Raw genomic sequence first — 20,164 nt, 5'->3', positions numbered from 1 at the left:
TCTTAGTTAGCTTAGCTAGTGCAGCTACATCAGAAATACTACAAGTTTCCTCACAGTTTTGTTGTTGTTGTTGCTGTTGTTAAGTGCCATCGAGTTGGTTCCAACTCTGTACAGTGTTTCTGAGGAGTGGCTGGCAAGCTTGAATCACTGACCTTGTGGTTCACACCTACTTTGCAGTCCAATGCATTATCCTACACCGTTACAGGAGGCTAGAAGTTAAACTTCATGGTTCCCATTCCAGGGGAAGGCTTTCTCTATCTGCTCTAGAGAAAAGCCCTGGTTTTGTTTCAGCTGGGTTCCTCAGTCCCTAAATGATTTTCATGTGGCCTAGCATTGATCTTCCCTTATTGTGGATTAATGCGCTAGACTGCAGTCAGTTTGAATCATAAGGTCGGCATTTCAAGCTCACCAGCCACTTCTCAGAAATCCTATACAGGGTCGCTAGGATTTGGAGATGACTCAATGGCACTTAACAACAGCAATCTGCTTTTTATGTCTCAAAAGAAATTGATTTAAGACGCACGCTACACTAAAATTTGTTGTTGTTAAGTGCCCTTGAGTTGGCTCCCACTCATAGTGAGTCTGTATGTGGTTTCATAGTGACTCTGTATAGGGTTTCTGAGGAGCAGTATATGACTTTTTATTTCCCCATTCAGTCAATAAATGTAAAGTGGTTCTTCGAGAACAGATAATTTTGTTGAAAAACGAAAACCGAAAAAAAAAAAAAAAATTCTCGAATTTCGCTAAGCAAAACAACTATTAAAGTTTAAAAATGGAAAGAACAAAATGCTACATTTACTGCTCATAAGTATGTATTATCACTGGTGTCTCTGATATTTTCAGCAGTTGATTAAAAAAATAATCATCATAATAAAATAAATAAAAGCACTCCTAGACATACAAAACAGTTCCAAGAACAGGGTACCACCCAGTAACCAAAACATTCCATTTCTTGGTTATGTAGTTTCATGCTACACCTTCAGTTTATTTTAGAATATTTTTAGCCTGTGTCCTCACTTCTTGACCTCCCTCGTTTGCTAAATGTTAAAAAAAGAGAGAATATTATTTCACTAGCATTTCAAAAAAAAAAAAAAAATTCCAATTGAAGGCTTACATAAATCCCAAAAGAAACCACTGCAGGCACTTCTTAAACTGTACCATGCAGTGGTCCTTGGAGTTAAGACTCCTTGTCTGAACTCCTGGAGGCAGTACATTGGTAACTTTACTTAGCCTTACTAAACTTGCTCTGGTAACACAGTGGTTGGGCTGCTAACCTCAAGGTCAGCAGCTCACAACTACCCGTTGGCTGTTCCGTGGAGAAAAATGAGGTTTTCTGCTTCCGTAAAGATTTACAGCTCAGAAACCCTACCACTACCACCACCATGGACACCATAGAGATACTAATGACAGTGACAATTAACTGAGGTTAGGCATTTAATTTAGTGTCTGGCTTAAAATGAGTCCTTTATAAGAATAAAAATGTTAGCTATTATCTTTCTGCTAACCCTTCCATTTTAAAAGGCTGTGTAATGGTAAGAATGGAGTCCTGGTGTGGTACTGTGGGTTAATGCGCCAGACTGCAAAGGCATTTGAACTGCAAGTTTGGTGGTTCAAGCTCACCAGCTGCTCCTCGGAAACCCTATACAGGGTCGCTATGGGTCGGAACCAACTTGATGGCAGTAACAACAACAACAAACCCATTCCACAATGAGATACCCCTCATCCTAGTTAGCAGAAATTTTGGTATATTCCGTTGACTGTCACTTAATCTTGGAGTATTAAACTTCAGGATACAAAAGCACATCTGGTTCAACTGTGAGTAATTGTTATCAGGATTAATTGCGATGGTCACAACTGTAAATGTAGAAGATGTGTTACTAAAAGTGGGGAATAATTAATCATTCAATTCAGGAACCGAAAAGGCCAGGACCTTCAAGAAGGACAAGCATGAGTGGAGTGTGGGAGAGTAGAGTGTGGGATCCTAACTAGAAAAGTGGCAAAAGCAGAGATAATGGCAGAGGTGCTGGCATAGAGAGACAGAGCAGCTGAGGAACTCCAGGCCCATGCACTGACAAAGGCTGTGTGCCTGCAGGCAGGAGGCTGGCTTGCAAAATATGCCCTTTGGACATTTAAATGAATATATATTTTTTGCTATGTATGTTTAAAAAAAAAATTTCTGGTTTATGCAGCTACACTGGTTACTAGGCATGAAGGCTTTTATCATACTCAGCTTGTGAGTGAGCCACTAGACAGGGATTACCATGTCCTGGTGTGGCACTGTAGGATCAGCACTGGACTGCTTATCACAAGGTTGGTGGTTCAAACCCACCAGTGCTCCTCGGAAACCCTACACAGGATCCATATAAGTCATGACCGTTTTGACAGCACTTAACAATGATGAGCTGCAGCCGTTAGAAACCACCAGCTGTTCCATGGAACTAAGATGAGGCTTTTTGCTCCTGTAAAGATTTACAGCCTCGGAAACCCTATATAGGGTTACTATGAGTCAGAACCGACTCTACAGCATTTAACAACAATAAGCATATGGTTTAAAACCCCCAAGTAATGACAAATGCCATATTTCAGTTTAGGAAAGACCTGTTAAGTAGAAAACTTGTCCAGGAAGCATGGAGACAGACTCCTAATCTTTCATAAAGACAAAGAAATACACACATAAGGAGACATTTGAAAGGCAATTTCCCCTTATATACCATTCTCCCAAAGTGAAGGGACTGGATGAGTGGGTTTCCCAATAAAAGAGCAATACCTGTGAATCCGGGTGAACAGACACAGCGATAGCGGTTAATGCCGTCCTTACACACTCCATGGACACAAGGGTTACTTGCACAGTCATCGAAATTAATTTCACAGTTAAGCCCTGTGAAGATAAAAGCAGAGACAAGCCATTCTGTATTACCCTGGAAATGGACATACTCAGTGTGCATATTCAGCAACATAGATATAAAACTATCTAGACAACTGTGGATACAATAATAAAGCAGTTCTCAAAGTGTACTCCACGAGTTCTTGTGGGGATTGTGAGGTCACAATGATTTTCTTAATAATACGAAGCCATTAGTTTCCTTTTGCACTGTGTTGTCATTCTCACCGATGGTGCAAAAGCAATGGCATCTTAGTATGAATCAAGACAGGGGCACCAAACTGTACCAATAGTTATTATATCCTGGCAGTGTTAGAAAAATAAAGCACCCAGTTGTATTTAGGAATGGCCTTGGTGAAACAGTAAAGATGATAAAATTTTACAATGAAATCAACACTTGAATGCACAGCAAATACTCTGTGTGACTACACGGGAAGTACACTCAGAGCAGCTCTGTGCCATGCGAAAGCATCATTGTTGTCTCCAGGAAAAGTAGTCAAGTGACTGTTTGGGTTGTAAACCGAAGTATCAGCTTTTTCCATGGAACTCCGTTTTAATTGAATACACAACTACAGACAAGCCTGGTTATTCAGATGACCAGTGCCAGGTGTCACGGCGCCAACTCCAACTCCTGGCAACCCTATGCATGTCAGAGCTGAACTGGACTTTGTAAAGAGTTTGATGTGAATTCTTGAAGTAGACAGCCAGGACTTTTTTCTGAAGTAACTCTGAGTGGATCTGAACTTCTAACTTTTCGGACAGCAGCTGAACGCAACAATATTATCATTGCCCAGGAACACTATTCAGATCAGAGGCAGGCATTAAATGGACAAAGGAAACTTGTCATTGCAAAGAAAACCACGGACAGTATTTTTGCCAAAGATAAAAAAATCTAAGCTTTCTAGTGAAAAGTGGGAGTTTCAAATATAGGTGTCCACCACTATAGGCCTGAATAAGGAAGACTGTAGAAGAATGGATGCATTTGAGTTATGGTGTTGGTGGAGAACATGACAAGTACCATGGACTGCCAGGAGAACAAACAAATCTGTGTTGGAAGAAAGTTCAGCCAGAATTCTCCTTAGAAGTCAGGATGGCATGACTTAATCTCTTGTACTTCAGACGTGTTATCAGGAGAGCTCAGTCCCTGGAGAAGAACTTCATGCTTGGTAAAGTGGAAAGTCAGCCAAAAAAAGAAGACCCCCAACGAGATGCATTGGGACAGTAGCAGCAGCAGTGGGCTCAAGCGTGACAACAACTGTGAGGATGGTGCAGGCCCTAGCAGTGTTTCATTCTGTTGTAATAGGTTGACTATAAGTCAGGAACAACTTGACAGCACCTAACAAGAACAGCTGTAAGCTTCACAACTTAGTACCACTGTTAAGGGCTAAAATTCAGGACAAATCTTAATGAGCTTCCTCCTGAAGTATGTTGCCTAGCTCCTGGTCTATTCCCCAGATGAATGGTCAAGTTTAGTTATGGTAACACAGGTTGAATGGTGGATATGGATAAGAAAACAGTAGAGATATATCAATCATTACTATTATTCTAAAACAAAACAAAAAACCCACAAACTTGTGGTACTTAATTATTTAATATGAATTCAGTTATGCTTTCTGGGTATCATAGAAAAATACCTTGGTAATATAAAATGTCTGAAAAGAAAACCCAGTAATATACAATCAAAGAAATAAAACTCACAGGATAAAATATCATGATTTAATTTACTCACGTTTTGTATAAATGTTTTTACTAATTTATTGAGCATTATGTACAAAACACTTAGCATTTTGCATAATTGGTGTCTAATCCTCTCACCTAACATGCAAATCCAGTTGTTACACCCATTTCATAGGTGAGGTAACTGAATCACATAACTGGGATATGAACCTGGCTCTCTGGCTCCTCAGCTCTATGTCATTGTGCTGTTTTCCTAAGATTAGTGAAACTATGCAGTCTCCCTAATCATTAATGAGGCAAGAATACTTTTAGGAATGTGTCTAGCCCTTGACTGACAACACGCCTCTATCTAGGAATTGGTTCCTTCCAAACCACAAGGCAAAAGAGTATAGTCTGACTCCACCCTTGTTGTTGTTGTTGTTAAGTGCCATCAAAGTCGAACTGGTTCCAACTCATAGCGACCCCTGTAGTACAGGGTTTCCCAGGAGTGGCTGGTGAGCTCGAACTGCCATCTTCATGGTTCAAATAGACCTCGCGGTCCAGTGCATTAACCCACAGTGCCACACTAGGACTCCACCCTTAGAGTCATGCTTTATTCAAGTAAGAATAGACATCTGGCCCAACCCAGTCCAATGAAATGTTCTTATCGGGAATCCATGGAATTCGAGTGGTGTGGCCTATGATTTGCAAACTTCCCTGTTGTTGTTGTTATTAAGTGCTTTGAGTTGGTTCTGACTCACAGCGACCCTGTATAGGGCTTCCAAGGAGTGGCTGGTGGGTTTGAACAATTGACCTTATGGTTCAAACTGACCTTACGGTCCAGTGCTTTATCCTACAGTGCCACACCAGGACTCTGCAAAATGCCCTGCTACCTGCTATTCTCCCCAAAGTTTTATTGGCCAGTTCTCCCTAGGGATTTGTGAGATGTTTCTGTGTGCTTTCACGAAATTCTGTTTGTTTGTCTGTGAATGCTTATTTAAGCTAACTCCAGATGGTGTCTTGTTACTTGAGACCCAAAGAAATTTACTTAAGACAGTTTCCCATCATAAGAGCTCAGCCATACGAAGGCATCAGAAGTGATACTGGGTAGTGTATCTCACTTAAACTAAAGAACTTGCAGTTACCAGACCAGTGCTTAGCCCACAGCGCCACACCACAGATCGCTTTACATACCCTGTGGGTGATAAGCCACAGTTTTTATCCCTTCCATCCACGCACCCATCCAACCCCCAACCTATCGATGTATAACTTTATTATAAGTGGACCCTGGATTCTTACTCTAGAATGCCAAGAATCTATTCATAAGGACTCATTTAATGAACCCTTTCACCCAAGCCCCTGGAACACGACGGCTCTTTCTTCACCATTTACAGATTGACGTTTCTTTCTGTTGCCGGCATCTCTTTGTTTTCATTCTCCACACAGCTTCAGGAATGGATTTGGCAGCTTTCGGAGAGACTCAGGACCTTCCATCTCCATGCTGCCTACACACCACTCATATTTACTTCTTGCCTTTTTCAGTGACAGCTAGTTAAACCCTGCCCTCTCGTCCTCTCCAGGGAACACACCTGATACATCCTGGCATGATGATATAATCCCAGAGAAAACAAAGTGCTTGCCAACCTACCACTCACCCCGTTTCCCAGTATGTTTGTTATAATGGGAATGATAGCAAAGCCTAAAACAGTCCTTCCATTCTAAAGGCACCCATTCAAATGCTTGTAAATCTCTCAAATTTCTTTTCGGACTGCAATTTCTCATGTCTGGGGACCAGCCCGGAAGCAAATTGCTTTTGGAAGGTTTCACAAAGATCTATTCAGCCCTTTTAGTGAGTTATCTAAACGTGGGGAGGGGGACGGCATTTTCAGCTGTGAAGGCATGGGATGTTTTTCATATGCTTGAGCAACTCAAAAAGGACTTTGTTTTCAAACTTGGCATGTATGAGGTGCTGGATGAAGACCAGGGCCTTTGACAAGTTTGAAGAAATGGGTTTGAAAATAACAAAATAAAATGAGGGCATCTAACTACCTCCCCCACCTTTGCCCCCTACACAGGCCATTTTCCTTAAGTCCTGAATGTGTTCCCAATAAATCACTCCCTTATATTGGAAGGTTTCCTTCTAACAAGGCACACACTGGTTAATCTTCCACGAATACATTTTCTTTTGATCTAACAAATAGTGTTTCTCTGTCCATTAACCACAGTTGTGACAATAATCATTCATCTAACAAGTAAAACAGAATCCAGTGAAAGCTGTGAAATGTTGCTGCCTGAGAAAATAATTCAGCATTCCCCCCTGCAAAAGGAGAAGCATGTCCTTACAACTGACAATCGCTCATTCAACTGGGGTCAGGGGACGGCAATGAACTCAGAGTGAGAAATGGCGGATCTGCATTCTAATTACGAACTACTGTGGTGCTGCGAAGTATCTCCTTTAGCACCCTCAGAAGCAGCCAAAGGCACCACCAGAGACAAGTGGCAGAAGAAAAGTGTCACATTAAAGGAACAGGACTCTGAACCAGAGAACCGATCACTGAAAGAAGAGAGACACTGGAAGAAAGAGAGACACTGGAAGAAAGAAAGGATGAAGGCAGGCAAGGAGGAAGGAAAGACAATGTCATTAATCCACCAAGCCAAGAGGGTTTTTCAATTGTAAATAATAATTCCAGTTGTTTAGAAGTGCTACCTCCTTTCAAAAAACAAACACAAATGCACGAAGTCATTAGCAGTGCAGAGCTATTGTCTGACTTCTCAACTGGATGGGACCATCTGCTTCTGAGATATTTATAGTTGTGGCTTGGCTGGGCTTCTCAGAATAAGGACTGTTTTTTAGGTATCTGAACGTCTGCCAAGAAAATTTGAGACATCCATGCTAACTGTTTTTGAGAAACAGTGACAACGCCAAGTCAAACATAAGCAGAGTGGGCTGACCTGATGTGCCCGGCTGGCAGATGCACTGGTAGCCATTGACGAGGTCGATGCAACGCCCATCATTCAGGCAGGGGCTGCTATAGCACTCATCGATCTGGTCACTGCAGATGGCGCCCATGTACCCCGGATTACAGATGCAGGTGTAGGAATCAATTCCGTCCTGGCACTGGCCATGGTGGCAGGGGTCGGGGTCACAGTTGTTTATGTTCTCCTCACACAGTACACCAGTGAAACCTGTAGGAGGAATTTTATCAAGGAGTTATAAAACCAAGGCAAGATAGTCACGTCAGAATGAACATGTAGCTACCTCTCTTTATTACACACATCCCATAACTTAGACAACTAATACTGTTCGCTGTATTTAATAATGAGTAGTTGAAACTTGCCATTAGCACTGATTCATAAGACAAGCCTCAAAGTCATGATTCAAGTTTCATAAATCAAATTAGTACAATTCAAGTAACTTTTTAACTGATTAGTATTTAATATCCAGGATAATTTCTTATGGGGTTTCAGCAGGCAATAGCTCTCAATATTTACCCTTTATATGTTTACCACTGTTTCCTTTGCTTCTCAAACTCAACATAGAGGTGCTATACTAATGGTTTTATATATCTAATCTTCCCATTTCTAGTTACGGGGAACAGAGAACTCTTCTATATTCCTGCTAACCCTTCCCAGTGTTATGCACATATAAGCAGGGTTCCCATAAATACCTGTTTAATACAATTAATGAAGCAATGATGAGCATTGAAAAGGGAAAGGAACAAATAAGAGTTCCTCCCTTGGAGGTGTCAATGGATCAACCTGAAACCTCTTCCTAAAAGGGGGCTCTTCTTTTTGAAACATGAGTTCAAGATTCTTAATCTCTCTCCAGTGACACTTAATTCTCCAGAAAAAAGAATCTGACTATTGGAAGACAAAGATGTCAGAACTTCCTCAACCAGAGCCAGCCGTTTATGAAAAGACAGGGAAGTTGAATGGCCCATCTGAGATGACCCAATCAAAGCAGTTCTGCTAGATCGTGGTGCTCCAGGACTAATGAAACACAAGCTCTCTGCATTGGTTTTTTTAAAAGTTTGCTTTCCTGTGGTCAGAAAGAAATCATCACATGATACTTAAGGTACTGTAAGAATCCATTTTTTCTAAAGTAAGATAACACTTTGAATGATATTCATAACTTTTCTTTCTCACGCAGAAAAAAACAGAAAACAAAAAACCAGAAGTGGAAAATGCATCTTTTCTACTAAAATGTTTAAAAGTCTGATTGTTCTCTAGACTGCAGGCCTGTGCAGAAGCAAATGCAGTAAGGATGTTGGGCTTGTTCAAATCTAAATCCCAATCTGGTGAGAAGTGGGGCCACAGATCCCCAAATGTAGAATAACTGTGGACAAGCGGCAGAGACCAGGGGAGAGGGCCCCAGTGCTCGCAGGCAGCGTGCTCTCTCCTGTGGCCTACACACCTGACTCTTAGTAAAGTAAGCTGTCTTTTATGTAGAAGACCTCTGGACTTCCACACAATAGGCATTTGCATTTCAAGGCCTTTGTTGAGCCACTTGCTTCAAGAAACACACAGACAAGCCTCCTGATGAGAAGACTCAGTGAAAAATAGCTTGAACGGGAGCTCTTCCCTTCCTCAAAGGATTAAGTCAAGCCAGCTGGAAACTCACCGGTGCCAAACTCTGTCCCAGAAAGACATGGGCACCAAGTGGAAATAGCCAAGCCAGGTCACCACTGTTGTAGAGAGGGAGGCAGATGTTGTAGGAGGGAATTGTGGACACAGCAAAAAGTCTGTTGGAGAGGGGCCCACTCATGAAGACATAGCAGCCCCTGTAAGAGAGCTGACCTGGGAGAACAGCTAGCCAAGCACTGCCATCCCACTTGTGTTCAGGTGGGCCTACGGGGGAAGGAAAAGTGAGACAGCCCTTACCTGTGGCACACTGGCATTCATACCCGTTTGGGTGATCGATACACTTTGCCCCATTCAGACACGGAGTACTGGAACAGTCATCAATATCAATCTGGCACACTGGCCCAGTGAAACCTTAAAGAGGTACATCAGTCAGTGACACAATTCAAAAGATTATCCTATGTCCCCTTTAACAAAAAAATGATACTGAAGTAGGGCTAGGTTGTTGTTGTTAAGTGCTGTCTAGTCGGTTTCCGACTCACAGTGACTCAGTATAGGGTTTCCAAGGAGTGTCTGGAGAGTTTGAACCACCGGCCTTGTGGCCCAGTACTTTATCCCACAGCATCACACTAGGTTGGCTACTGGCAGGGCTTATATCAATGGGTCAGCGATACAGAGAAGCATTCTCCCGGTCACTGAAATAATTGTGTGAATCTCAGGGGCACTGAAGACACCTAATGTGCGGGACTGCAAGGTTGGTTTGAACTGCAAGGTCAGTGGTTCAAGCTCACCAGCTGCTCCTTGGAAACCCTATACAGGGTCGCTATGAGTTGGAACCGACTCGACGGCAGTTAACAACATAATGTATTCCCATCACTGTTTCTTGCAAACACAGACCTTACTTTCAGTTGGAGAAAGTAGGGGCTGAAATGTTAACAGGGGGAGCTTCAGAGGCAACTGGAACCTTCTCACTGAAGAAACAATGAGAAGCTATATATAGTACAAGGCAGACAATTTGGCATGTCTTCAACAAGAGCTTTGGGAAGGAAAAGGAGAGACAGAGCTTTCTTTGGAAGAAACTGACCTGTGTTGTCTGTTTCTTGGGCCCATGGGTGAAATGTCTAAAATAACAGTCTCAGAGAGGGGCCTCAAGAACATGACCCACGGGGGTTGGAAATCCTGGCTAGCCTACCGCTACGGCTTCTGTGAGGTACGAGCTTTCTGAAATGCACACAGGCAGACACAGAGGTCGTGGGCCATTCAAGAAGAGACTTGGACCTCTGGCCACTACAGAGTTGGAAGATACACTAGCTAACACAAATTCCACAACTTTACTCACACACACTCCTATCATGAAGTACTCACTTTAATGATTTCCTTATGTTCAGCCCACACACATTCTCTCCCTCCCCCTCCCCTACGATCAGCATGCTTTGTGCTTAAAAAGAAAACAGGGGCAGGTGGTGGGCACTTACCGGGCAGACATAGGCACTGAAAGCGATTGACTTTATCTACACACTGTCCATTGTTCACACAAGGGTTGCTCTGACATTCATTTATCTCCAATTCACAATGCACACCTTTGAAACCTGAACAAAGTGGACCACACAAGTGACTTAGAAAGGGGGAAAGGAATATTCTGGCCAAGAAAGCACACATTTCAAAAATGGTTACATCCTCTATAGCCATGAACAGTTCTGCAAAAGGAAAGGGGACTCTTCGGTGATAGGAAATTGTCATTGTAAGCATCAGAGAGAAGGGGGAATCATGGGAGAGAACCACATCACCGTGAAGGGGGAAGGGGCTAGTCCCAAAGAGAAAGGTAAAACCTAGCCTACAAACTAAGTCTGTTGCACATTCTGTGACCAGTCCGTTCCTTCCAAGTACTGCTAGGCCACAAAGTATTCCCGCTGTATGCTCCCAAAGACCAGCAGAACCTCAGCTGCTGCTGCTCTTAGGGTGTAGGTGAAGCTGGGGAGACCTTCCAAAGGCAAGAGGGACTGGAATCCTCTAAGTTGGATTTGTCTTCCAAACGGTCTCTGCAGAAGAGCACCAAAATACAACTTTAACATGTGCCTGTGCCTCACTTTGAATAATTGTCAGGAACATAATTTCAATAAATTGAATAGTAGGGCACTTGCAATGTATCAGAACCAGTAAAGCTTACTAAATAAGGATTCTTAGGGCACAGCCTTTTGTAAATCAAAGAGTACTTGAGAAACAATCTCATCGGAAATTTTCAGTTACGCTTCTGAATTTTGACAGAGTGGGCCTTGTCTAATTTTAATCTACAAGGCTTTAAAAATTCCAGTTGACACCCACTCTTTAAGGGTCCCTTTGGTTGGGATCCCCGCCTTCATATGTTCCTCAGTAAATAAATGCAGGGAACTCAATGCTGACAAAGCTCGTGGAATTGCTATAGTAGATTGAGTGTTTTACCTAAAGGAAGTATAGTGGAGTCCCTTCTCTCTGGATCCCACACAACACACAGACGGACCATTTACCTGGCATACACAGACATGTGAATCCTCCAATCTTATCCAAGCAGGTGGCATCATTCTGGCAGGGGTCTGAATGACACTCGTTGATATCCATCTCACAACGAGGGCCCGCATAGCCCTTCAGACACTCACAGTAGAAGGTGCCCTCTGTATTCACACATCTCCCTGCATGCTCACATGGGTTGCTATTGGCTGGAACACACAAGCACCAATTACTGGCATCAGAGCTTTTGATAGAGTTTCAACAAATACGAACTACAGAAGCAGGTCTGATATTTATTAACGCTATGGTCAATCCTTTCATGATCTAGTTCTCAATTTCATATTTCTTTCCCTTAGTAGAAAAAGAGAGAGAGAGAGAAAGGGCAGTTGCGTACTGCTCAACTCTTGTGTACTGCTGCCCTCCTTTTGATCAAACTGTCACCGAGGGGGCACTGTGTTGAATAAGTGCAGCTCCTCCATGGGTTTCAACTCCCAGAGTGGAATATAGGGTGTTATGCTGAAAAGGTTTGTTGTAAACAGTGGGCATGTAACAGGACAGACCTGAGGTTTGGGTTTACTATGGTCCCAACAGTAAAATATGCTTACGTTGAAATGTTTGCTAACTCAACAGACACACCACAAGGAGTAGGAAATGGGTCTGTGAACTCACCCATGGCACATTCGTCCACATCTTCTGTACAGTCGGCACCTTTGTAGCCTGGTGGGCAGGTGCAAATATACTGCCCATTCAGGGGGTTGGTATCACACAGTGCCCCCTTGTGGCAAGGATTGCTGATGCATGCATCATCCAGGTGACACAAGAGACCTGTCATGGGTTGGGGCAAAGGAGAAGAGGAAATGTTCCGCACTTTAGTAATGAGTTGTCTCTTTCGCAGGGTAGGAAAAGATCTCATGTTCAGTTAACTTAAATCCAATATGGAGATTTAAAGGCAATTTCTCTTTTGTCTGACCCTACCTTAGAACAGTTTACAATCATTAACAAAGCAACCAACTTCTGCAGACTGTCCTAGTGCTCTGCCTCTGATCCCGTGGCTAGACCTCTGAGCACAGCGAAAGACAACCACAGACTAGAAAAAGAGGCGCTAGAAAGCTGGAGATATTCTGATACCATCGCCAGATTTAGAAAGTCAAAATAGAGGAAGCCCAGTTCAATTTGACTTTCAGATAAACAACAAATTCTTTTAGCATCAGTGCATCACAAATATCTTTTTTTTTTTTTTTTTTTCTGGCAACCCTACTCTCCCCTCAAATTTTTTGTTTGAAGGAGGCAAGGCACTGGAATTCCCTCAAATGCTACTGCCCTTGTCTCTCCTAAGTTTCGAGAAATCCATTTTTGTGATGTGCAGATTGTGTTCAACAGCACTCTTTCAGTTATTGCTATTATTGGGGTAAAATTCAGGAACATAATTCATGTATTTTTTTTTAACTTTTCATTGTGATTTGGGTAAAAGCTTACAGAGCAAATCCATTTTCCATTCAGTAAGCCATACATATTTTGTTTCATGCCATTGACTACAATCCCCACAATGTAACAGCTCTCATCCCACTACACCTCCCTGTTTCCCATTTCCAATCCTCCTTCTTTCTGACCTGTCCTGCCTTCTGTACTTTGTCTCTGAGAAAATGATGCCCTTTTGATCTCAAGTAATTGCTGGTTCTTAGGAGTATGTACCTTCCTATACACCTTTCTATTGCTGGCTGAAAGTTGAGCCATGGGGCTGAGTTCAATTTCAGACTAGACGGCTGACTAAAGGTCATAATCTTGGGGAATCCCACCAGTCTCTATCTAACCAGTGAGTCTGGTCTTTGTTTGTGATTTTGAGTTTTATTCCATAGCTATCTCTCTCCCAGGGCCTTCTAATGTGACTCCTTTAAAAGCAGTGGTCACTGGGTACCATTTACTTCTCCTGGTCTTAGGGCCATGGAGGCTGAGGTTTGTGTGGTCCATTAGTCCAGGACTAATTGCTCCCAGGCATCTTTGATTTTCTTCACTCTTTTTTTGCTCTGGACAGGGAGAGGCCGCTAGTTGTACTTTAGATGGCAGCTCACAAGCTTTGAAGACCTTAGTGGCTACTCACCAAAGTAGGATGCAGAACATCGTTTTGCCAGTTAACCTCATGTCCCCAAAAGACTGTGGTCCTGAGTCTCCAGGCCCAATGATTCATTCCCTTAAGGTGTTCAGTTAATGGTCAAGAAAATTTCATATGCTCCGCTATATTCATCCACCACTCATCTGGCAGTTTGTCCTGCTGTGGTGGCTTATGAGTTGCTGTGATTCTGGAAGCTATGCCACCAGTATTTTTAAATAACAGCAGGGCTCAAGCGGGGCAACAACTGTGAGGTTGGCCCAGGGTGAGGCAGTGTTTCATTCTGTTGTGCATAGGGTTGCTGTGAGTTGGTACCGAGTTGATGGCACCTAACAACAACAACTATATTCATGGATATGGTTGTAGCATAATGTACGTACGTACACAGAAATGGTTTTGTTGTTGTTGCTGTTGTTAAGTGCCATCGAGCTGGTTCTCACTCTGAGCAACCCTGTACAGGGTTTCCAAGGAGCGGCTGGTGGGCTGAACCACTGACCTTGTGGTTAGCAGTCCAGTACTGATCCTGCAGCGCCACACCAGGACTCCTCTGTAGAGATCGTCTCTGTTAAACCTTTATGTATTTTTGGAAGAAACATAGTTTCTGCTTCATAAATATTTGTTGAATATGTGAATGAGTGACATGAAGGTGGTCATCCAACACTCTTCAGTGCTGGGACCCAGATCATTTGAGGGTAGGCAAAAGTAGTTGTCCACACAGTTCCGCTTCACTAACAATGATGGGGGTTTGCATAAAGCCCCTTCTCATGCTTAAGTTCTCTTTGATGTGATGATGCTCTATCTCTATTCTCTATGCATAAAAGTATTTCAGGTGTCTTGAAGGGGCCACTTTCAGTGTTTAACAGCCAGCTAACTACAAACCAGCTCTCAGCACTTTGATGTGACTTTTAAACTGTCTAGAAGTTCAGAAATCAAATTGTGAATGTTTCTTTAAAAAAAAAAAAAAAAGGTAAAAGATGAATACACTATAATTTTATTTTTCTACTGGCTCCAACATACAATATCGAGCCAGGAATTTTCAAAAGAATTTTTAATATGTTGCTTTTAATAAAAAATTTTCATTACTTTGCAGGTTGTTCATTTCCCTTTGTCACGGGTTAGCCAACCTCCAAATTCATTTAAGAGGAAAATATGAAAGTATAAAAATTTTTAAAAAGTACCATTCAGCTGTGATCAGGCTGGAAGAAGGATATTTGGTTTCTTATATCACCTTTTTCATAAATTGGAAATACAATTTGAATAAAGCTGGTGTCAGTGTGTGTGTGCATGTGTGTGCGCACGTATATGTGTGCGTGTGTGGGAGCGGGTGGCAGTGGGGAAGATCATGCTGCCTGATCACCATGCGGCCATCGGCATTTCACTAGCCTCCGAAGAAAAAAGCAGCTGAGCATCATCAGTTCCTCTGAAAGCAGCCTTTTTATAGCATCAACATTCCTGGCTCTGGTGCCCCTAGCACTCTGAAGATATTACCAGGCCCCAAGTTCTGCCTAGTTCACATGGGAACTGGATTTTCCAGTCTGCAATTAGCTTTAGAACAGGTAACTAAGACTTCTTCCACAAAGCTGGAGGCGGGGCTTTTAGAAAGGCATAGGCATAAGAACATTTCAAAACTTCTGGCCAAGCCCTGCTATATTCTTCCATCACATTCTTCCTTTCATTGCTTCCCTAATCCTAGAACTTGAAGCTGTTAAACTGACAGAGGCTGGAGCAATGTTAACTTTGTAGATTGTAAAAACCCTCCCTGATAGCATTTTCCCATAGACATGGAGGGCTGGAATGTACTTAGACAATTTCCTCTTGCCAACTTCTTCTGAGAACATGAATGATTTATTCTTAAAATGGAGCACCTGACCGTTTCTTAGTCCTCTGAATTTCTGAGGTCCTTTTCAGCCTCATATCTCAAGCAGATCAACAGATACCTATAAATATCATAGCTACTTTCTCTTTTATTTATTTTTGGAATGAAAAATGGAGGCACATAGAGTTGGAGAGTCCTGAGGAAGAAGACTAACTCATAACAGCTTTGGTTAGCAGGTCACCTGTCTTTAGGAAGAACAGTCTTCCTACAGACGGCAATTCAAACAACAGCACTGTGAGAAGGACAGAGAAGACGACGACATCCTGGCCACTCACCCACCCTTCCCCTGGTCCCCAGAGCTGTCCTTACCTGCCTTTCCTTCGGGGCACATGCAGGAGAAGGAGGCCACCCGGTCAATGCAGGTGGAGCCTGGAGTGCAGGAGGCGAAGGCGCAGTCATCAATGTTCTCACTGCAGTCATTCCCGCTCCAGCCATTAACACACACGCAGCCGTAGCCCCCATTGCGGTTGGTACAGGTGCCCCCGTTTTGACAGGCATTGGGTTGTAGCAGACATTCATCCACATCTTCAGTGCAAAATTGTCCTTTAGGGTGAAAGTGCCTGATCAGGGTTTTTAATTCTCAAAGGCTCAGGACAACAGCAGAGCAGTCTCCTCTTCTCTCTCTTCCCCCATTCCAATGACCTGCCCACAGCAGCACTCATAGCAGATCAGCCTCTTGAGGAATTTTCAGGCTGTCTTGAACCACCCAAAGGATATTTATATTAGGCAAGTGATTTATAGAAAATGACACAAGTTGCCACCTCAAGAAACAAATGGACAACATGAGAATGCAGCCAACCTATCAAAGAAAAAACTTGACATAGTTAAATGCCTAGGGGCAATGAACATATGAATGGGAAGAGGTAGGAGAGGTGTGTAAGAGACAAGCAAAAGTATGAGACTGATCTATGTGTCAAAATTGTATGTATAGCAACTGTTCTGTACCTTTCTGACTCTATCATTGACTTTGTCAGATGTTACCTTTGGGGGAAACTGGGTAAAGGGTATGCAGGAGTTATTTCTTATGTCAACACACACACTTATAATTGCCTCCAAATAAAAAAATTTTGATGAAGAAAAACATTAGGGCAAGCAAGGACAGAAGAGATTAGGACGATGAAAATTCCTGGTAAAGCATGGATGTAAAACTGAAGTCAAGAATCAAGGAGTGGAGCGATCATCAAGGATGCCCACCAATATAACAAAAGGTAGGGGAAGGAGAGGTTTGCTCTGCTTGAAAAGGAGAAAGTTAAAGGATGATAAACATGAGATCACCTGTGGATGTGCCTCAGGATACTACTACAGTAGCGGATGGGGGCTAAGGCAAAGGTTCTTGGGTCCCATACAAGGAATAAGAGTAGAACTTCAAGTCACAACCAAGGCTTTTTAAAACAAAAACAAAAACAAGTAGCTTAGTGTCCACCTGAGATGTAAAACAAGCCAGTGAATTAGTCTCATTGGAAGTCTTTTAAAAAACCAGGTTAGAGAGCTATCAAAGGGGACTAAAATATCAGATAATCTGAACTCTCAAAGTTGACAAGTTGTTGAAATGCTAACACCTCAAGGTCCTTCACTCTTGCTTTTTAAAAAGAACTCAATGAATAATTCAAAAAGGCAATGTGATAAGGAAGTCTCTTATTAAAAAAAACACATGACGCTTTTGCTCAGAAAATGCCAAGGCTACCTCGAGTCCCCAGAATAACTAAATTCAATTGGCTCAAGTAGCTGCAGAAAGCCTACAACGTGCTCAGCTGTGTAGTTACCATTGCTGACAGCAGTTAGTTGTGTCTGATCTACTCTGACTACCTACTCTAACATACTCCTAACTTGTATATGCAGGACTGGGGAGCCAGCAACTCTCTACTGTCCTTATTTGTTTATACATCCATCGCCCACCACTTGGTTGCAAACAACCTCAGTTTAGGGATTTTCTTTGTATTTTCAGCAAAGAGTCTACTGCCTAAAGTATAGGATGGGTGTGTGGGCATCTCTGGAACTTTCTGCCCAGCAACCCCCTTCTGTGGTCTCTCCTCACTCCACTGCATCCCTTTAGGAACCATCGTGTCTTAATATGAGATCTCCCTCCTGGAGGCAGCAACTGAACTTGGATGGGCATCTGATCTGAGTTGCATCACTGTATCTCGAGTGAGTGAGTGAGTGAGTGAGTGAGTGAGTGAGTGAGTGAGTGGGTGAATGAGGGAGTTGGTGACTAAATGGAGTCTCAGAAGCAGATACTTGGGCAATCGTCTTCCTCAGGGCAGATGATATCATTGATTATAGAATACTTTGCTCCCTTATTGTGCTTGTTGAAATGCTTCCTCAGAATGAAAACAGCTGTGCTACCCTTGAGATGCAAGTGGAATTTAGAAATGAAAAGATGACCAAAATATAGGTAAAGAGTTCCTTTAACACGGAAAATTGCTGAGATTCTTGTCTTTCAAACTTATCACTCACAGAATCTATGCTATACCTCAAACCAAACTTTCTGAATGTGAGCAACTTAGATGTCAGTTTTCTTTATAACTAGCTTTGTGATCATTCTGAGTATGAGACATTGGGTATTTAAAATATTTTGTATGCCTTTCTTATAATACCTAGACACTTAAATATTTTAGTATGGCAGAGACAGTAAATCAACCAATCTTTGAAATGGAAATTGGCACTCTTAGGAAAAGGAACCGAATACTTACTGATTGCCTACTATGACCGAGGCATTGCACTTGGGGCTATTGCAAAAATGATCTCATTTCTAGTTGAGGAACCAGGTATATAGAGAGGTAAAGAACTCGTCTACCATGAGGCAATGTGTACAGGTGAGCCAGGACTTGAATACTAGAGCTGCTGGACTCTAAGATTCTTGACCAAGACTTAAAGTGTGAATCTGACCTGTCACACTATCTCTGCATGTCTGTTTTCCCAAGTGCACAGAGGCATGGGGAACTGGAGAAGATGAGGATTAAATCACAACTCACATGATCAGATTACTGGGAAAATTTAGAAGTGTAAACTGCTGCCCCCAAATTAAATTTCTTCTGAGTACAGTTGACAAGTTTTTGAGCAAGGCTGATTTTGGAAGGTTACACACCTTCACTGGATACCTTAGGGTCCTACATCTGTTAGATATTATGTCAGAGACATGAAATCCAGTGAGTCAAGCCAAGCCTGGCTAATCTTTCTCTAAGGCTCAGCACATTTCTCCTGAACAGCAGGCCTCCTTGGCTCATTTCTGCCAGATGCTTTTATTCCTTCTTAATTCCAATTCTATCAACCCGTTCTTAAATTCAGAATATACAAAGTAGTAACCAGAGTGGCCATTACAATGGCTTGCTCCAAAATTCCCAGTGAAATGTCTGTTAAAATACTGCACCACCCTCTTGGCGCAGAGGTAATGAAGGTGAAAGCCTCAAACTAAGAAAGGTTAAGTAGGCTTCCCAAGACCACAAAACTAGTAAGTGGGAACGTGGCCATTCAGACTCAGGGCCCTCTGACTTTAAGTCTAATGCTCCTCGCACGGCGGCATAGTAAAGTACCCAGCTCTGGATCTGATACCCAAGAACTACAGACTAGGTCCCTAACCTTTAGCCTTAGATAACTAAAGAACACACATGGTAGGATGCAATAAAAGCAGATCAGGATAGGAAAAGTTCTTGGTGCCCATCTAGAGTGGTCAGGTGTATTGTCTAAGGTAGTTTGGCTTTCTCTACTACTCCGTGCCAAGAAAGTGCCAGCCTGAGCTGGGGAAGACTTACTGAGGGACATAAGGTTAGGTCCTGAAAACACCAAACTCAGCGCAATGCATTCTTTGTGTTGAGGCTTAAAAAGAAAAAAGGAGAAAAATCGGAGGTTGTTTGGGGCTTGGAATTCAAATATGACTTTGGAACTTGATACAGACAGCAAACGAGAATGATTTTAGGTTCCTGAGTGGGGGAAGACATGATCAAAGCTGTGTTTGAAGACTAGTCTACCAATATAATATAGGAGGGACTGAAAGAAAATGTGAGGAGCTAGAGGAGGAGAGTGAGCTAAGTTATGGGCTACCTAGCCTATAAAAGTCTCCTGGTGAAAAGGTACAGCTGTGTTGTTTCCATGCCTGACACCAAGCTACTAAAGCTATCTAAACAAGTCTCAGCAGGCACCGTCATCTTTGTCATCATTCAGGCTTTGCTGATGAGCTTCCAAAATATGTTGCACAAAGCTCAGTTAGGAAAGTTTGTGAGGGCACCACTTATTCCTCTTAGTAATTTCCACCTGCCCAAGACTGTAGGCTTAGTTCATTTAACAACTGGACTAAGGCAGTGAGCTATGTACTCCCTATTTCCTATATGCAAAAAAGAAAAGGAAACAACTTGTTTCTAAAAATGATCTTTTTTACTGCCACCATGAGTCTGTTCTAACCTGGTATGAAATGCCACACTACCCAAACCCTTGGCTAATTGATACCTTAGACCCTAAAAGTCAGACACTTTACTGGTCAATCACTTCTGCCTCTTGAATAGATCTCAAATCCATCGATTTATTTCCATTTCCCCTCCTATCACATGTGTCTAGGAAACCAAGATTTCTTCCCCAATTGCTGCAG

General features: G+C 42.5%; 1 protein-coding gene across 1 annotated transcript in view; it reads right to left on the bottom strand.

The window, feature by feature from the left end:
• Window positions 1-20,164, bottom strand: part of NOTCH2 (notch 2) — a 184,659-nt gene that overhangs the window by 40,861 nt on the left and 123,634 nt on the right. The window contains exons 6-12 of the mRNA XM_006861315.1: window positions 15,895-16,128; window positions 12,272-12,427; window positions 11,623-11,811; window positions 10,594-10,707; window positions 9,419-9,532; window positions 7,490-7,723; window positions 2,768-2,878 (exon numbers count right to left, since the gene is read on the bottom strand). Coding sequence (XP_006861377.1) covers window positions 2,768-2,878; window positions 7,490-7,723; window positions 9,419-9,532; window positions 10,594-10,707; window positions 11,623-11,811; window positions 12,272-12,427; window positions 15,895-16,128 — 1,152 coding nt within the window. The remainder of the gene's footprint in view (window positions 1-2,767; window positions 2,879-7,489; window positions 7,724-9,418; window positions 9,533-10,593; window positions 10,708-11,622; window positions 11,812-12,271; window positions 12,428-15,894; window positions 16,129-20,164) is intronic.

Source organism: Chrysochloris asiatica, unplaced genomic scaffold, assembly GCF_000296735.1.
Source record: "Chrysochloris asiatica unplaced genomic scaffold, ChrAsi1.0 scaffold00042, whole genome shotgun sequence".
Lineage (NCBI taxonomy): Eukaryota > Metazoa > Chordata > Mammalia > Afrosoricida > Chrysochloridae > Chrysochloris > Chrysochloris asiatica.
The sequence above is the reverse complement of the archived record's forward strand: the minus strand, read 5'-3'. Positions and strand labels throughout refer to the sequence as shown.